Raw genomic sequence first — 17,625 nt, forward strand, 5'->3', positions numbered from 1 at the left:
CTTTGTTAGACTTCTATATCTCCTCTTGAGATACATCCGCCTGATCATCCTTTACTTTAAAGATCATCATTTCGGAGGCTTGTTTTATCTACCAAAATTTTGCTGGATTCTGATACCCGGTCTACATGGAAGCGCAGATATTCTGCGGGCTTGCAAGGAGTGGTTCTTGGTAGGCGCGACTGACATAGAGTACCAATCCTTGCCTGGACCCACGTGGATTCGACTGCTAAAGATAGAAGCTGCATCGTCGAGTACTATCATCCGATGCTCTTTACGTCAGGTTGACTTGGATTCTAAGCCAAACTACACAGCGCTTTCGTACACTTGGAACCAAGATACCACCTGGCTTCGCGCAGCATATTTCCTCATCAAAAGCGCTATAAAAGATTACCGACAGGGTAAGGACGTCAAAATCAAACCTACGCAGAACACAAGTGAGCTTAAACGCTCACATATGGTCATTTGCAACGGTAGAGTCACTAAGATCCATCCTAATATGTACAATGCACTGGTCCAATTGAGACGAAGATCTGTAGGTGAATACTGGATCGATGCTATATGTATCAATCAAAGGTACCCTCGAGTCCAAGGAAGATAAGTCCTACGTGAATGCTTGCTGACAAGATTAGCGATCTTGCTGAAAGAGCGTCTCAAGTCCAACTCATGGGTCGAATTTATCGCGAAGCTGAATCAGTGGTAGTATGGCTCGGACAGATGTCAAAGCTCTCGGAAATGTCCATCGCCGTTTTCGCTGGGTCAACAGATCGAGCGTCAATGCCGCCTGCAGAATATTGGAATTGTCGGGAGGATCAGATAATCTCCACAGGTACAACTGCCGGCATACCTGCAAAGTACTATCGTTTCGCGATCCTAGGTGCAGCTACTGTCACTTGGTCTCAATGGTACGCAATATCCATGTCAAGATAAGCTGTTGAACACTATCTGACGTCTCATGTCTAAATTAAGGTTCATACGGACGTGGGTTGTACAGGAGCTTTGCTGGGCCAAGCAGGTTGTTTACCTTATCGGAGAAACAGAGATAAGCGTTGATAGTATCGTCAAGAGCTTCGAGGTGGCTGAGGAGTTTGTCCGTTCGCTAGACCATTCATTTGAAAACCTCATGAGTTCTATACTCGGGCCGCCATTAGCAGATGGAAAAGATGAACATGGAAAGTTCCGGTTTCTGAGGAATTGGGGATCCAAATTCGGTCCAGTCTGGATGCCCCAGATCTTCTACGGTATGTGAACTACTACCAAGACCCCAGAAACATTTGAGTCATCGCTGAAACTGTCTATAGTAAGTCCATCAGTCGACCAAAGTTTACAGTAAACAAGGCCAGTTTTGAAACCTATGTCGAAACATCACTGAATGTTATCTAGGCCCCGATGATGCTACAAGCGCGCGAACATTTTCAGCAAGGCAGAATGTGGACTCTCCTAGAATGGATGCTAGCATGTAGAGGTCGATCAGCCACAGATATTCGAGATCTGGTCTTCGCGGGTTTATCCCTTGTTGATCCCAAGGGCCTCTTGATCGATACGGATATCCTGCTGGAGGAATCCAAGTCAATGACAACGAAACCAGTCCCCGTCCTTACACGCAACAAGTACGATCCACAAACCATACCTCCTTTCGGTGTTAAGGCAATTGATCGATCATTTTACCAACGAAAACCTACTTCATCTATCAAATCGCCTTCCCTAATTCCTAACGGTCTGTGGTCGGCACTACGAGCGGACTACACCGTTGGTAACGCAGAAGTGTTTATAAATACTGCTGCTTGCTTACTAACGCAGTCCGGTACCCGTGAGCTACTCTCGATTGCAGCACGTACGAGCCGTCCTAGCGCGTACGATTCTGACTGGTGGATATCAACAAGCGACCATTCATTCCACGGGGACCTTCCGTCGTGGGCACCCGTGCCCGGGTCATGGACAGTATGTTTCACGTATTCAATCTTGAGAACCATCACTAATCGCTTAGTCTCACGTCAATGAACTTCTCGTGGCACAGAAGAATTCTGATTTCCATGCAGGTGGCGCGAGTAGGCAGCCTCCTAAGATCGCTCATGATGGGAGAATCTTATATCTGGATGTCGAAATTGGTGACCAAGTTGAAGGGTTCATCATTGATGACGACTTCATCGACACTTTCGCGCCACAACAACTGCGGAATCTTTTTGTCACGCTACTGAACCATTCGACGATGCATGGTAAACAAGTGTCTGCTATTAATGCTTTGAGTCGTGTTCTCCTAGGCGGCCAGGAACAACATTACCCCCAACTATATCAGCACGCGCCTTCGTGGCTTTGTCATACTTTGGCATCTGCTGTCTTCATCCAACTACAATTGGAGCGTCAAAAGCAATACGAGAATAGTCCTCGACGCTGCGACTACAAAAGCATGACCAGTGACAGCTTCGCAGATCTTTCGATCAACTATCATGAACAAAGGAACAAGACCATGGAAGACCTGCTCAATCTCTTCGAAGAAGTCCTGGTGACCTTTTCAGACCAGCCATGGCCAGAGTGGTCCAAAACTTCACGTAAGTTTGACATGGACATACACGTAGAATTTCTACATGAAATGTCTGAGGCAAGACAGCTCGATGCTCAGACCACAGGTGCACAGACAAGCACTCGTTTTGAAAGAGCCACCAATGAATTGCACGATGGAATGCAGTTCATGGAACGTTACATGAAGTACATGGAGAGCCCAGAATTTCCCTCTTTACCACCATACACGCCCAGCACAAAACATAAGCTGCAATCCAGGTTGTTCGAGCCTCAAGATCCAGATGTTCACACGCACCTCACAAAATTGGCCAGGTCAGCACTTGCCTGGCGAAAGGTCTTCTTCACAATAGGAGGACGTATAGGTTATGGTCCGAAATGGCTAGTAGGTGGTGAACCCGTACTACTAGTATGCGGTGCAGATATCCCGTACGCCTTCACACTACTGGAAGTAGACCGGCGATCCCGAGCGCGACAGCTCCGACTCGAACTTGATGAGAATGACCAGAGATACTACGAGATAAAGATGAAATTGCAGACAGCAAGGAAGCCGTCTATCTGGGAACCATTCGATGCCCTGTGGTATGGACGTCAACAAGAAAAACTGAAAAGACTCGACGAAAGGAGATTGGAACTACAAGACAAATACGATCAAATATTGAACTCGGTACCAAATTCTAACGGATTCGTGCTACAAGGCGAGGTATATATCGATGGCATCATGCATGGAGAAGATTTGGGAGTCGGCATAAAAGCGAGACTACCGATCGTATAACAACACAGGCTCTCGGTTTGTTTGACCATGAACAAGCAATCGAACAATGCATTCATAAAATGAAGATACATGCGGTCAGGGGGGCGGGCGTGAAAGGAAGGTTGTATGGCGTCCTGGATGTACAGCACATGATGCTTGGCTTCCTCATCAATCCTAGGCCATGTATCATCAGTATAACAGTCACGGAGATAGCAGATAAAGACACAATTTGTCAATTGCAGGGCTACGTAGTAGAACCATGTAATGTGTAGTTAGTACATTGCAAGGTAGATAACTCAACTTCCGGATATAACAGCCTTAAGGTCATCTTCGCTTGTCTTGGCAGATGTGTGGTAGTCAAATGAGTTCTCCACGACTTATCGATATGCAGCTCCTAATATGACCTCAAAGCGGCTGACTATGACTGGCGAGGAAGTTGCTAGACAAGTAACGCAGAAGCAAACGTGTGGAGATTGTTTTGTCCATCACTTAGTTGATACCAGTAGTGAGATTCAAGACTTCGCTTGGTATCTTCATTTTCGATGAGTGTCCTAAGGCAGGCCATCACTTCCAGGCAATTTCATCTGTCATTGGGGTAGGGTGCGAAGTTTCAAAGCTTTGGAAGATGTGGTCTTACGTATGCTCTTGGCATTACCTGTATACAGAATAAGTATAAAAGGAGGATTCACTTCGTCTTATGCAGTTGCATCTGGAACCCTCTATCGTGACGTCGAGAAAACGATGTGTCTTATTTACTTTTCTGCCCAGCACAATGGTCTCCACTATTCCCAATGCCCTGAAGGGTGCGGCGCAAACACAAGTAGTACCAGCTGGGCGTGGTTATGCTTTCACTGTCAAGGCAGGCTCTCACCTTTGCATCATCGATTTGCATGGGAAACAAGTCGTTGACATGATGGCATGGCGAGCTCATTATTCCTCCGATACAAAATGTGGGCATTTCTCGACTTTTTATACCAGATGGTTCTTTGGCAGCCAAGCCCCTCCGGCCGTTGGGCAGTACCTATACACCAATCACGCGAAGAAGATGTTCAAGGTCGTCGAAGATAGGTAGAGTCAAATTGTACGATATACAGTACATGGCCTGCAACCCTGCGCTTTATGCAGAGATTGGGAAAGCTGAGCATAGGAGTTGCGCAGGCAACTTTGCCGAAGCCATGACCACCTATCTCAAGGAAAACGTTGACCCAGACGCGGAATTCGAATGGTTTCAAGTTCACGACCCTTCAACGCTTTCCAGAACACGCCATACTACACAATCAAAGTTTGGAAGGACTCTAGCAAGCCGGGTGACTTCAAAGAGTTGGAGGTTTTGATGGCCACGGTTGTCGCTGTGAGATGCTGCCCGTACGAGGAGGGTGGCTTCAATGGTGGAAAGTCGACTGAGAAAGCAGTGAGCTGGCGGACGGCAGGATGAGCGTAATCAAATTGGTGGATTGGCGAGGGCTTGCGCAAGAGGTACATGGTGTGAAGGAATCGCTTCAGATTGGCCGTAGCTTTTGCTACGTGAATCAGTAGCAGCAAAATACTTGAAGTCTTGAATCCTTGGAACTAGTACATGCGGCCATGAATCACTGAGAACTAGGATACTCGTTCGCTCTGTCATATTTACTGATGCTATGTTGTTGCCAGTTTCCCGAAACAGGGAACAGTTTTCGCAGTTCAGGCATTGCTTAGCTAACCACCTAATCCAGCCTCACAACCATTTTAGCAGCATTTTGAGCTCAAAACACAAGATCGATCCACGTGTCCGTATTACCTTTTGTGGTCATGTCATGGCGAGGACGCCGCCTTTCGTCTCTGGCGACCTCAAACGCATGCAAGTTCAACAGTGTCTGGAACGGATACCCAGAATTGTTTGAAAGCTATAAGGCTTTCCAGTCTTCTAGCATAGAGTGTGGTCCCGCTTTCGTTGTAGAGGCTATATCTTACAGGTAAATTTTGGCAGCTTTGTACTCGAGAACCAGTCGTAACAAAAAATGGGACGGCTAGCGCGTCCGGAAGTGAACTTTTATTGGGAGCTGGATTCAGCACTGTTGCGGGATAGAACCCTGCAACAGGACTAATTACGCCGGATAATGGCATGCGTCCTTGATACGAAACCAGCACCGTGTAGACACTAGGACTAGAGATGCATAGATGAGATCTTGCCATACTTTCTTCTACTATAAAATTGTTAGAAGTAGGTCAAAGAGGGGTTTCAACGCTCACTTCTAACTTTGGCAGTTCATGTTGAATAATGAAGAGATTGCATCGATTTATAGACGGACTTTACTATAAGTCGTTGGGTCTGTTATGTGGTTGGGCTGTTGGTATATGGAATGATGTGGTAGGTAGAAAGGTACCTATGCATTTGACAACGGTAAGAACAGACAGATCTGAGCGAGAAGCAAAAAGACTGACTATCTACACTAAAGCTACGGCAGCTTTAGCGCCACCAAGAGGAATCAGGTCGCCAAACACAACCTTCTGTCATTCACACGATCCCGCCGTGTAAGCCTCGATTGCGTGCAAAACTAGCCAACACTAGCAATATGGTGGCTACACTCCTCCCGGTATGTTTTCAAAACTACTGGATTAAAAGTCTTCGACCTTTGGTGCAGCGGTCCTCAATTCGTTGTCCGGTGCACCCGGCCCAGGCTTTGGGTTGATCCTCCAATCGATCTCATCAATTTTCTTCCCAAACGGCGCATGCAGGCTTCTATCCCAGGCCAAGATAGGCGGTGGCAATGGCTCTCCTGCATACACCTCGTCGGCATTATATCTCCAAATCTTATTAACTTTGCTGTCAGGACCCGTGATAATGCCAGCCTCGACCGCACCCCAATAACTCTGGTCTCGCATCAATGGTTCTTCTTTGTCGCTGAATAGCATGTGCAATTCAGGCTTAGAATCCGCGGCTCGACGAGCCTGAGCAAAGGATAGTGCAAAGTTGGGTATGTGCAACTTGGCAGGGTTCGCCTTCTGATAGTCGGCCCACATCGAGAATGCAGCTGTGCCATGGTATGTATCATGCCAGTCATTCAAGTAGCCTATATTAGAGTCCTCGGCTGCCGAATCCTTGAATTTTTGTCGTTGAGATAAACCGGAGACCACTAGAAGACAAAGGGACGTTAGTCGTATAGCTTTGATGATCGTTCTCGCTCACATGGAAGTAAATCTGACGTTGTTGAGAACAACGAAGAAGGAAAAGAAGAAATGCGAACTGAAGGTGGAGTTCAAATATACTCACGTTCACCTGAATACATTAAGTATCCACCAGAGGCCGGTGGGAGTTGACCCTCCTTGACTTCTATATCAAGAAATTTGTTCTATTGTATTAGAGCATATTAGTTACACTGAGATAACAAACTGCGTAAAAGAGGCAAAAGACGTGCTAAATATGTACGTGCTCTTGGTTTGCACGCAATATGGTTATTTTGAGGGGTGGAGTCGTGTACATACCCATGCCGATAGCTCGGGTTCTTGATCCATTCCATTAGGTGCCGGACCAGTATATTTTGCGGGTGGAGGCATTAGAGGAACATCATCAGATGCTTCGGCGCCATCAGTAGTGTCTTTTTCATCCGAATTTTTCTTCTTTCTCTCCCTAATGGCCTTCAGTTTATCGTCTAACTTCTTCCTGAGGCCCTTCAGCATGCGGGGTTCGATCTCATTGTAGACGCCCGCCGTGTCAGGAAGCTTCGTACTGGAGATACCTGATGAGTGACAGGTTGGTAATCATGTCTAGTATGGTATCTTGAGGTAATAGCTCACCAGATTGAGGTACATCGATTGCTCGCCCGTACGTTAGCGAAGCAAAGTTACTGAGCAGTGCAGCGGCGACCAGTAGCGATTTCAGCTGCATTTTGAAGAAGTGCAAAAGTTCTGATAGGGACTAGAACGGCAAGAAATATCTTTAAGACGACACGAAGTCTACTTCGATGAATAAGAGAACGTGGAAAAGCTTGTCTGAGTGAAAAAAAAAGAAAACGAGGTATGTCCCTGGAATGCGATGCTAGAGAAAAATGGAGGATAGTGAAGGAGGTTGTCTGATGGATATCCACTGCTTGACATGGAGTACTTATACATTTCATAACACGGTATATGTGTTCGTGCTTGTTGATTATGGAAAATCCATGAGCTCGAAATAGAGTCTCATCTGCTTCGCCGCGTGAAGGATGAGGTTCTCAAACGCAGGTGGAAAGAATCGGTCCTGACGATGAGATAGATCACATTCCATCGTTTTTGACCAGATTTGAGATACAGTCATCTCGACCAGAAGGCGGTGTTGCTGGGCGCTAAATCCGAGGTTCCTTGGTATGTTACGGGCGCTGTGTGCGACGATCTTGGAAGTGGAGAGCAGGATCAAAGGAACAATAGCCATCGTCTTGTGGTCCAATGGATGCTGTTGAACTTGTTTCGGGTGTATTAAGTGATCTGACAAGAGCAAGCGCCGTTTTCTAGACCTTGAAACACCTCGCCAGAAGCGTGCATCCGAGGTCTGCAAGGAGGTGGCTAAATTAAGTAAGGCGCGACGCACAGGTCGTACCACACCTGCACCTTGAGGTGATTCCTGCATTTTGGCGCGGTCCCCCCTGTTCTATTGCCCTGTCTCACATCGCCGCTAATTGTGACTCTTTGCCACCATCATCTCTAGTGTGCCGCCCTCACTATCTAATCCGCCGTCGGTTTTCACAACAAGACGACCGTCCTACGTCCCTCTCTCCAATCGCAGAACTGTCTGCTTCACCGATATTGTGTTTTTTGATACTAGCACATCAAATCTACTACCTCTGTCCCTCCGTTCAAGATGGGCTGCGCACTCTCATCCGTCCCGTCACTATGCCGTAAACTTACCAGCAACCGCTCTCATCCCAAGGAAGCGGTCAAATTCAATTCAGCGACATTCGATCAGGAATTCAATCCATTCCCAAGACTCCCATACGAGTAAGATGCCTCCTATCCTCAACAAGCATTCAACATGGCACTGATCGTGGTACCATTCCAGGCTTCGACGACAGATATGGATTGAATGTTTGTTAGAGGAGAGTCCGCGAGTGTACGCTCTAGAACTTGCCATCGATCTTACGAATGAAGACAACGATACCGACATGTATATGCGGCCTACAGATGTCAAATTTGCTCCTGCGAGACCGGTCAATTATGGTATAAACGAACTACGCAATGGTATAAACGAACTACGCAACCTCATCACCGCCACCAATGCAAGTCGCAGGATTGGTTCAACTTGCCGAGAAGCTAGAGACGCCACAGCCTTCATCCTACCAGACGTATTCGAGATGAAAGCCAACGCGAGACAGTGGGCGGCATATTCTCAAAAACCACACATATTGACTGGAAGTTTTCGATTTAACGCTAAGCGAGACATAATCGGAGTGGTCCACGCTTATAGCGAGGAACTAAGGTTTGCTCGGACATGGACACGACGAGGCCACATACTTCCGAACGCCCAGATCATTCGACATTTAGCGCTCGACACATGCATGACTGAAGATTCACGCTTTCATAACATTTGGTTGAAATGCCATTGTGGAAAGCCAGATTGTGTCGTCTGCTCTAGGGACCCATTGCTACAGTTTCTAAGACTGTTTCCGAACCTGATGTCATTTCATATCTTGCAATACTCTACCACCTGCATGGCAGATGAACGGAGTTCCGAGGTGGACGTGGAACCAGTGAGCTTATGCGATTGTAAGAATAGCGGAAAAGGGATCGATCACGACTGGCCCATCTTCAGGGGCATGCCTGATAACTCGTATTTCGTCTCCTACACAGAAGACGGTGGTTGCTCGTATCCCGAGCTACCGCGACTGGCATATGATAGAAACCCATGGGGTTCGCGATGGCCATATTATGATACGCTGAAAGATCTCGACATTCGAATACTCAGGCGCGTGGAATTAAGCGGAACATGATCAATAGTAGCTCCTTCTCGATTTCCAAATGGTCTTACGTCTAGAACACATCAAAATGTCAATGAATTTGTGAGCTTTCGCAGAGCCTTCGCCGCTTCGTTTCATATCGAGAAATAACGATTACCAGCTCAAGAAACTTCAGAATAACATTTTGAATTGAGTCTTGTAGACTAAGCGTTATTTTTAACTTTGAATTTCATGGTGCATGTACCAGTCAGCACTATCTTGAGTACAGAAATGTCAGCATGCACAGTATTGACGCGCGCTTCCAGTTTCACATCAGTGCTTAACAATCCCACGGTACCTGAACCTTGGATTAATTCGGATGACCATACCTCAGATATGTCTTTCTAATCTTCGACTTGGCTGGGTATATTGGAGCAAGAAGGCCAAGAACGTCTGCGGATCCTTCCGGGCCTCAAAAACAATATTGCCTACTACTAAGATTACCGAATTTGAAGACTACGCCGAGGTTGAATCATGTTTCAAGGCCTTTGCAACGCATTCAGAATCTTAGAAATCATGTTTTGATCTCAGACAGCACAGCCCATTTCGCGGATAAGCCACTATTTATCGCTACGCCAAGCACTGCGAAGAGTGCAGAGAGACATCATCAAATTTAAGGCGTGAATATTTAATAGCTTCCTCAGTAGAGGATAGTGTGACAGAACAACACTTTCACAACATCAACAACTTCGGAGCATTCAGTTTCACACTTTCTCATTTCCGGTCGACAATTCTTTGCCTATACTCCGTCTCTTCTTCATTATTGCATCCTCATCAAATCGTTCCTTTTGTTAAGCTATTGATTATGGCCTTCGCAGCTGCTATGGGAGTCGATTTCGCCATCTCGGGCATCACCATGGCTGCTGCATTAGCACCTGTCGAGGAAAAGCCAGTAGCCCGTATAGGTATTGGTTCCACAATGCTTGATGCAACGGAGGATGCTCGTACCAATGGCGTTATGCCGAATCTTTACTTATACGATGTTCATGGCAAAATGTTTGCAAAGCACGGTATGTTTTGATCGGTTCAGCAGTCTACCTCATGGCAATCAGGGCTAATCTAAGGGTCCACACAGAATCAGGAGATCTCATTGAGGACGGAGTGAACAAGCAAAATGACTTCATTATAATAGATGGAGCAGAAAGGACGGCCGAGCCAGAGTACCTTACGATTCAGGCCCGGTCTGACGATGCTACCTGCGTCACTTGTACGTTTCGTCCTCTTTGCTCAATCAGGAGAACTAATCGCCTGACTCTTTAGATGTGACCGTGACAGGTGCTTCGGGCGCCCAGCGAACCTGGCACGCCGGTTATGTGAAAACTTGCCAGGAGCAGGGCGGTGGAGGTTTCTATTATCCTTCACCCAACACGGTCCCTGACACAGATTTTCGACCGGGTTGTGTTTGGCTCAGCAACGACGACCGCTTCATGCAAGCCATTTCCGTTCACCTCCCAAGCTTTGGCTTCCCTGAGGAAAGTCTGGCTGAGCAAACCGCAGAGCAGTTCAAAGATTACCCCCAAACGCTCTGTCAGGCTCCAGGCCGAATGTCTCTCTACAAAACTTTTGACGGCGAGCAACCGCAGTGCATCCCGTACTACGATAAGATCCTGGAAAAGTTCAAGGAGGCTGATGTGGACGAAGAAAAGGGCATAAACGAAGGCTTCGATAAGGACTTCCAGGCTGTGGTAGACGGACATACACTGCCACCACGAAAGTTCTTCTTCAAACCCTCCCGCAAAGCTATTTCCCGTGAACGCACCTGCGACTATTCTAAACACAAGCTGTTTAACCAAGAGATTCAACCTGGCAAATCACCCGTGGAAGATTCGCCCCAAGCTCGCAAAGAAAAAGAAGCAGCAGAGAAGAAGAAACAGGAGGACGCAGCAGCCGCTGACCGAGCAGCAGCGGAAGAACAGGCGCACAAAGACGTGGAAGACCAATTGAACGAGCAAGGACAGAATCCCAATGGAGCACTACCAGGTACCGGCAGTTTTGGCGGCGTTGCGGGATTGATATCAGCTGATCAGGCGGGCAAACCCGTGGATCCAGCGGAGGCAGCGAAGAATTTGGAGGAGTTCAAAGAGGAGCAGGCAGAGAATCCGCCCAAGCCTGCACCAGCAAGTACGGCCCCGACGAGCCAGCCGACCGGTGATCCAACTGCTGAGCCTATCATTGATATTAAGCGCCGGGGCACGCGCTCACTTCAACAGGGGCAGCAAGATGAGGAGATCAAGGAGATGCTGACGAGACGCGAACAGCTTCGCTTCAAGGGAGACTACTGCGTCGATCAGTTGAGGATCAGTCACCATGTGGAGCACAGTGCAAGCGAGTTGTGTGCGATGGATCGCTCATGGGGCCCGGATTTTGTTTCGGTGGTGGAAGGCTTGTATTGCGATACGTGCGAGAGAGATTTGTATCCGCTTTGTGCAAATGAGCATCAGACTAACTGCTTCAATATCGGTGAGAGAACTTTGAGGAGTTCAGAGAGCTCAAGGCAGAGCGTTAAGAAATATGTTAGTGTAGAGGTATGGCGCGTATGAACATGTCGCAGACTAGAAAGGAGGATACAACGCGACTTCTAGAATGTAGGTAGATACAGCAGAGTAGTTTATGCAATGACCATGGAATCTCTGCAGGCGCTCACCAAGCTATCCTTTCCCCACTGTAAATTTGTCAGCAATCCGCGCAAAATCCGCCTGGCCACCCACTCCGCCTCACGATATATTTGTCAACATCGCCATGCAGAGGCAACCCGGGATCACCAAGTTCGTCGACTGCCTGCACAAACTGCCTGAGGGTGGAAGCATAGAGCAATTAAAGCTTGACCGCCAGCATTGTTGTGAGATTGAGCAAAAGCTTGCCGCTCGGCAGTCAGCTCTCTATGTGGCGTCGTCTTATAGTTTTGCAAAAGTCTTCCTACATGCGTAGACGTGTTCCGTGGATGACTTAGTTCTGATTAGGGACGGTTGAAATAACAATTCATTCCCTTTGTGCTGCAGTCGTGCTTGCGCTCTTGTTAGCTGAGCTGTGAGCCAAGTTGGGCCCAAGAATAGTAGAGGTGTGCTAGATAGCGTTTAGATTGCTCTGAGATAACTTCCATTCGAGCACCCTGCATACATACTTTCTGAGTAGCTAGAGAATCACTGTGTGATTGTCTTACCCTCTTCTATTGCCATTCATGCTGAGAGTGCAATATGCGACTTTTCTGCTCAAGGTTATCAGAGACTAAACATCCTCTAATCGCTGGTATCGATACTATCCACACCAGTAGCCTCATACGTCTCCCATGTCCTTGAACCCAACAAGTTCATTGCTCATGACCCACAGCCTCTCCTCGCCCTCAGGGTCATATGTCCATTCTACGTACCCGGATTTCATGGGCCTCCATCCCTCTTGTACTGGCTTACTTATTTGGCAGTTATTCAGATACAAACCTCCCTCCCCTCCCACGCGTGCGCCACAGCTGCCCACACCGTGGTAGCAGCACCCTGCTCTGGAGTTTTTCGCGTGGCGGCCAACACAGGATCCTTGGCATAGGCATGCTCTGGGTGATATTCGCCGTGACGGAGCTGGAAGTTGTCGAACTTGAGGGGAAAATAGCGATGTGCCATTGATGCTACGCTGACTACGCGTGAGTGGAAATTGGGCCTGGTGGAGGCAAGAAGCGCAGGTTTAACGAGCTGGAAGAGCAAAAAGTGCGCGAGGTGGCAGGTGCCCACCTGCAGTTTAAACCCATCTTCAGTGGTGCCTTTAGGGCAGGACATGATACCGGCGTTGTTAATAAGGATGTTGAGTTGGTTGTTACTGGCGGCCAGGAATTCGGCGGCGAATTTGCGAACAGATGCGAGCGAGTTGAGGTTAAGGTGGGAGAGCTCGACCTTTCTAGGCTCAAGGATGTCGCTAAGGGCCTTTTTGCCCTTTTCGAGATCACGGACTGTCGCGAAGATGCGCGCACCAGTCAACTTGAGGGCGCGGACGGTCTCAATCCCTATACCAGAGCTGCAGCCAGTAATCAAAATGGTCTTTTCAATAAGCTTGCCATTGAGACCCTCATCTCTGATAATTTGCTCCGCAGTTGGGCGTGCATCGCCGGGGCCCTTGGGATTTGCGTGGACAGCAGCGTAACGCGTAAACTCGGGAGAGTTGTGTTGAGCTGGGTCAAAAGCTGGGAATGGCATGTTGCTGGGGAGGTGCAAAATCACACAACTTCAGCAATAAGAGATGTTGAGTTTGAATGTAAGAAGTATGATCGGTAGACTTGATATTGCGACTTGAATCGACAGTGAAAGAATGAAGACGTCTTATATAGTACATTAGCTCGGCAGATATTCGGTGGCTGCTGCCATAATGCCATGGCCAAGCGTAGAGTTCAACAAAAGATTCTCGAGTGAGAACGGTTTCAAAACATGTCGATTTCGACCTGGGGATGAGCAGATTCCCGTTCAGATTCTGATTAGATTAATACTTACTTCATCGGACGTGCACTTGATTATTATATGGACCGGAGTTTTTGGAGTTAGGGCGGACTTTTTTGTGCAACAATCGTAGGTAGCCAAGACGTTTGGTTGTCTTAGCTATCCAAAGACCAACCGTCTTCTCGAATGTCCAATGCTCAGTCCACCGGTACCAATTTTCATCTCTCAAACCTTTCTGCCTTGCCTTGCCTTGCCTGCAGTCCTAGTTTTATCTTCCACCACTTTGCTCTCTTCTCTTCGCGCGGTTTTGCTCTGATTTTCCATCGCGGACGCATGACGCGTTTTACGTACAGAAGGCTGGTTTGATGGTCCGGAAGTAGCCGTAGCTACGGAGGTAGACCTTTTGGCCTTGCCTTTAGCTGTGATATCGGATACGAAGGGTAACGCTTCGTCATCTTCATTCATATCCGCCTTTGTGTTATTACAAATGGTCTTCGCTTTACGCTTCGGGAGTACCCTGACCTTCGGGGCGGGTACTGGTTTTGGCACTAGAGGAGTGGGCGCTGCAGAACTGACAGCTGCCTTACACCCCGCCCGTGTTCGTGGTGCTCGTGGGCCTTTTGGACATGGCTTGAAACCGTATTTGTTCCTGGCTAGGGCGGCTTTAGGGGAGGCAACACTAGATGCTGGTGTATCCCTGCGGGAGTTCGTTCGACTGAGCGATTGGTTCCCCAGCATTGAGGCCTTTCTCTCAAGCTGGGGCTTCTTACTAACTGGGACGGAAGTGTCAGAGTAGTCTTCATGAGCTTGATCATCTTTGTAAGGTGTCTCAATGGTCTCTCGTGCGTCTTTGAAGTGGATATTTTGCTCTTCTGAGAGGTCTTCAACGTCTCCAGGCTCGCTAATTCCAGACGATGAGTCATCATCGCGTGAACCACTATGGCTCATAACAGGATCATCTTCGGCCGCCGGCGTGACGTCCCCGTTCTGGTCAACGTTCTGTGTGCTCGTTACTCTGCGAGCGTTCGTGAAGAGTCCTCTTGGAGGCGTGGTAAGTTCTGGTAATGAAGCAGGATTTGCTGTGTCTATCTTGGATGCTGGAGATGACTCTTCTTCTTCCTCTTCCGCTTCCATAGGTTCATTCTTTCGTCTCTTTGCAGGAAGAGCATCGGAACCCTCCATGATAGCCATTGCTAATGCTTTGGAGTTCTCTTGCGTCTCCATCAGCTCTGAAGTAGGTTTCGGCTCTGCCATGGGGGGTTTGACCATCTTCGGGGTACTACCAGTAACACCGCTACCTTCAACAGGAGCGAATGAGTTGTCGTCGTTGCCGTGTATGGCTGGTGATTGTTCAAAAGCGTTCGTACGTAGCCCGAGCTTACCCAGCGTGTCCAGCTTGAACAGCTGACGTGAGATAGGTATTATGTCTCGCTTCGCCTTCGAAGATCGGTCACGGTATTGAGTTGAGCTGAGACCTTGAAGCTCACGGTCGGAGACTTTTTGTCTGGATATTGATGGGCTGGGGGCTTGTTCAACTGGAGGAACGAACTTGCTGGGTGTCACTGGAACCTCAACGTCGCTACAGTGCCCTTTCATATCGGCATCGTTGCCTTCGTGATCAGAGCATCGCATCTCCGTATCACTATTCAAAATCATGCTCTGCGATTCTTCATCCGCCTCGTCCATAAGAGTGATTTCCTTCTCCGAATTGACTGCGCCACGTCTGGTCTTCGCGAACGATGGCGCAGTTTTAAATTCCAGCTCTTTGAGCGCCTTACTCCTCTCCTTGACGGCGTCAGGACGTGGCTCCGCAGGCGTACCTCTCCTCGCCTTCTTCTTCGGTGGGGCATCTGAGTCTGTCTCTGATGCGTTCTTGGTATTGCTTGACGATTTAGAGCGTTTGCGAAGGTGAACGGTCCGACCTTCGGGTGCTGGAGTTGGTGTTGGAGAGCCTGAAAGCAATGTGAATGGCGGTGAAGGATCTATACCCTTGGCCCTGTCTTGATCTTCTATAGACGAACTGCCTTCTACAAGATCATTCTTGGGTATCCGTCCAGCGGTTTCGCTTCGTTCCAAGTCGGGTGTAAACACCTGGTCTTCGGCTCTGGCGTCAAGTGGTTCGACTTTGGATGGAGATGGAAGCTTCGACGGCCTCTGAGCTAGCTGTGTCACAGATGTGTTCTCTTTGCTTGTAGATGCTTCAGCAGTTATGATCTCGAACCTTCCATCACCTAATGCATCATACTGAGACGCGAAAGGTAGTGGCGGCAGAGACGCTCTTTCCTTGGATTGCTGGGCTCGTAATGGGGCCTTCAGCTGTAAACTGTGTCGCATAGATACCTCATCGCTGACGGTCTCCAGGTATGGCTTGACGGAGTGAACGTTGTGATTATGGTATTCCGATGGCAAAAGCTCGGCAAGCCCAACGGGAGATATGTCGTCAGCTGCATCTCGTAACTGCGTTTGCCTGGGTCCATCAACGTTCTCTTCCCTCCGCGATAGTGCCTCAGGAGATTCTGGTGAACCAATCGAATAGCCCTCACTCAGCGCCGAGGAAGTGGCTTGACTGACCATTGTATGTTCAGACCCAATCTCCGGCGCATGAATGATCGGTGTGTCTCTCTTTGGTACGTCAGGAGCCTTGGCAATTTGCGCGGGGTTCACCAAGTCTGATCCGTGCGCAGTGTGGATACCGTGGTATGAAGAAGCTGGCGAGTAAAGAACGGTTGAGGCCTTGACTCCGTTGTTATGGTTTGGGCTGGCACAAGGTTTCATCTCGGTCGCAATGCCACCTGCGAAATGCTTTTCTTGGCAGGCCGCCGGCTCAGGCATCATGACTTTCCCTTGTTGTGCAGTAATCCCGCCTTCAATCGTAGAACTGATATCACCACATCTAGCGGCAGCGGCGATCGATACGCCATCAATGTCCATGTAATCTTGGGCCGCAGCATGTTTGCCATCGTCGATATGCGAATCTAATCCAACATGCTCGGTAGGTGGAAGCGACACAACAGTGTCAGTGACTTCGGCGACAGGCGCTGTATCGTTCGCTGATGGTAGGTCCCTTAACTTGAAAGTTCCATCTCCCGGTCGATCGTGCGGTAAGTGTGTTCGTTCAAGTAGATGCGCAACTTGGCCATTGGAAAGATCACGGTCTTTGTCTTGACCAATTGGGCACAACGTGCCAGCAATACTGTCAAATTCTTCCTCATCATGGATTTTGCTATCCAATATACCAGGTTTCTGCTCGCCCTCTTTATCATTCGACCAATCAAAATCTTCAATTTCCCGCAAGCCTTCCACCCAACTGTCTTCGAGCGGACTGTATGCGAGCGGGCTGTATGCGTAGTAGTCCGGCGGGTGCGTCTGGTCGTTGATTCGGCCATCGGCGTAAACAATCGGCGCGTCGTTTGTGTAACCTAGCCCTTCCAAAGACCAGACTACCACGTCTTTAGTGTCCGGCATCTTGTGACCAATCTTTCGAGGGAAGACTTTATAATCAACTAGCTCACCGAGGAAGTTCGTGCTATAAGCTAAAGTAGAGGGTAGGTTCGGGCTATTAAATGTGGCAAAAGATTCCTCTGAATCGTATTCCAAGTTCATGCTGTGGTGGAGGAGTAGATACGCGCAGCTGTTATGTAGAGAAACTGATCTTAAAGCGACAATCGTGTAAGCGGTGTTTTGTCGACCTGGGACCTCTTGCTCTTTCACGCGTCCAAAACAAGGTATCGCTGCCAGTGGAAACAGGCGCTTCTTTCCGTTATCTTTCCATTATCGATCCGGTCTTCGCATGCGCTCTTGGTTCTGTGACTGTTGAAATAAGTTGAAAGTGCAGCGCTGGACATCTGCAAGGTAATCGTTTGTTGTGAGCGACAAAGAACGTCACAATTCAGCAGTGTGCTATCGCGAGACCTAATTTGGAAAACTCAAAAAGTTTTTCGTTTGTCAACGTTACGTCTCAGAGTGAAGGTGAGTAGGTGAGAGCAACGCGTCCTCACGT

The 17,625-nt window shown here is 48.3% G+C and overlaps 6 protein-coding genes across 6 annotated transcripts; 3 read left to right on the top strand and 3 right to left on the bottom strand.

The window, feature by feature from the left end:
* Positions 1 to 496: 496 nt before the first annotated feature.
* On the top strand, positions 497 to 3,289 carry GT037_005574 (uncharacterized protein; the record flags this gene model as incomplete). Its single annotated transcript, XM_038930621.1, has 7 exons — positions 497 to 573; positions 630 to 902; positions 967 to 1,238; positions 1,266 to 1,297; positions 1,381 to 1,746; positions 1,798 to 1,938; positions 1,985 to 3,289. The coding sequence occupies 7 exons, from the start codon at positions 497 to 499 to the stop codon at positions 3,287 to 3,289; spliced, it is 2,466 nt and encodes an 821-aa protein (XP_038786310.1).
* A 1,201-nt stretch (positions 3,290 to 4,490) lies between these two features.
* GT037_005575 (uncharacterized protein) lies at positions 4,491 to 4,703 on the top strand (the record flags this gene model as incomplete). Its single annotated transcript, XM_038930622.1, has 1 exon — positions 4,491 to 4,703. The coding sequence occupies one exon, from the start codon at positions 4,491 to 4,493 to the stop codon at positions 4,701 to 4,703; it is 213 nt and encodes a 70-aa protein (XP_038786311.1).
* Positions 4,704 to 5,863: 1,160 nt separating this feature from the next.
* On the bottom strand, positions 5,864 to 7,133 carry GT037_005576 (uncharacterized protein; the record flags this gene model as incomplete). The annotated part of the gene is made up of 4 exons (XM_038930623.1): positions 5,864 to 6,381; positions 6,519 to 6,597; positions 6,731 to 6,984; positions 7,043 to 7,133. 4 exons carry the CDS (start codon positions 7,131 to 7,133, stop codon positions 5,864 to 5,866), a joined length of 942 nt encoding a protein of 313 aa, XP_038786312.1.
* A 2,882-nt stretch (positions 7,134 to 10,015) lies between these two features.
* Positions 10,016 to 11,750, top strand: GT037_005577 (uncharacterized protein; the record flags this gene model as incomplete). Its single annotated transcript, XM_038930624.1, has 3 exons — positions 10,016 to 10,220; positions 10,286 to 10,417; positions 10,471 to 11,750. 3 exons carry the CDS (start codon positions 10,016 to 10,018, stop codon positions 11,748 to 11,750), a joined length of 1,617 nt encoding a protein of 538 aa, XP_038786313.1.
* An 882-nt stretch (positions 11,751 to 12,632) lies between these two features.
* Positions 12,633 to 13,388, bottom strand: GT037_005578 (uncharacterized protein; the record flags this gene model as incomplete). The annotated part of the gene is made up of 1 exon (XM_038930625.1): positions 12,633 to 13,388. One exon carries the CDS (start codon positions 13,386 to 13,388, stop codon positions 12,633 to 12,635), a length of 756 nt encoding a protein of 251 aa, XP_038786314.1.
* A 462-nt stretch (positions 13,389 to 13,850) lies between these two features.
* On the bottom strand, positions 13,851 to 17,228 carry GT037_005579 (uncharacterized protein; the record flags this gene model as incomplete). The annotated part of the gene is made up of 1 exon (XM_038930626.1): positions 13,851 to 17,228. One exon carries the CDS (start codon positions 17,226 to 17,228, stop codon positions 13,851 to 13,853), a length of 3,378 nt encoding a protein of 1,125 aa, XP_038786315.1.
* Positions 17,229 to 17,625: the final 397 nt, after the last annotated feature.

Source organism: Alternaria burnsii (genome assembly GCF_013036055.1).
Source record: "Alternaria burnsii strain CBS107.38 chromosome Unknown 732, whole genome shotgun sequence".
Taxonomy (NCBI): domain Eukaryota; kingdom Fungi; phylum Ascomycota; class Dothideomycetes; order Pleosporales; family Pleosporaceae; genus Alternaria; species Alternaria burnsii.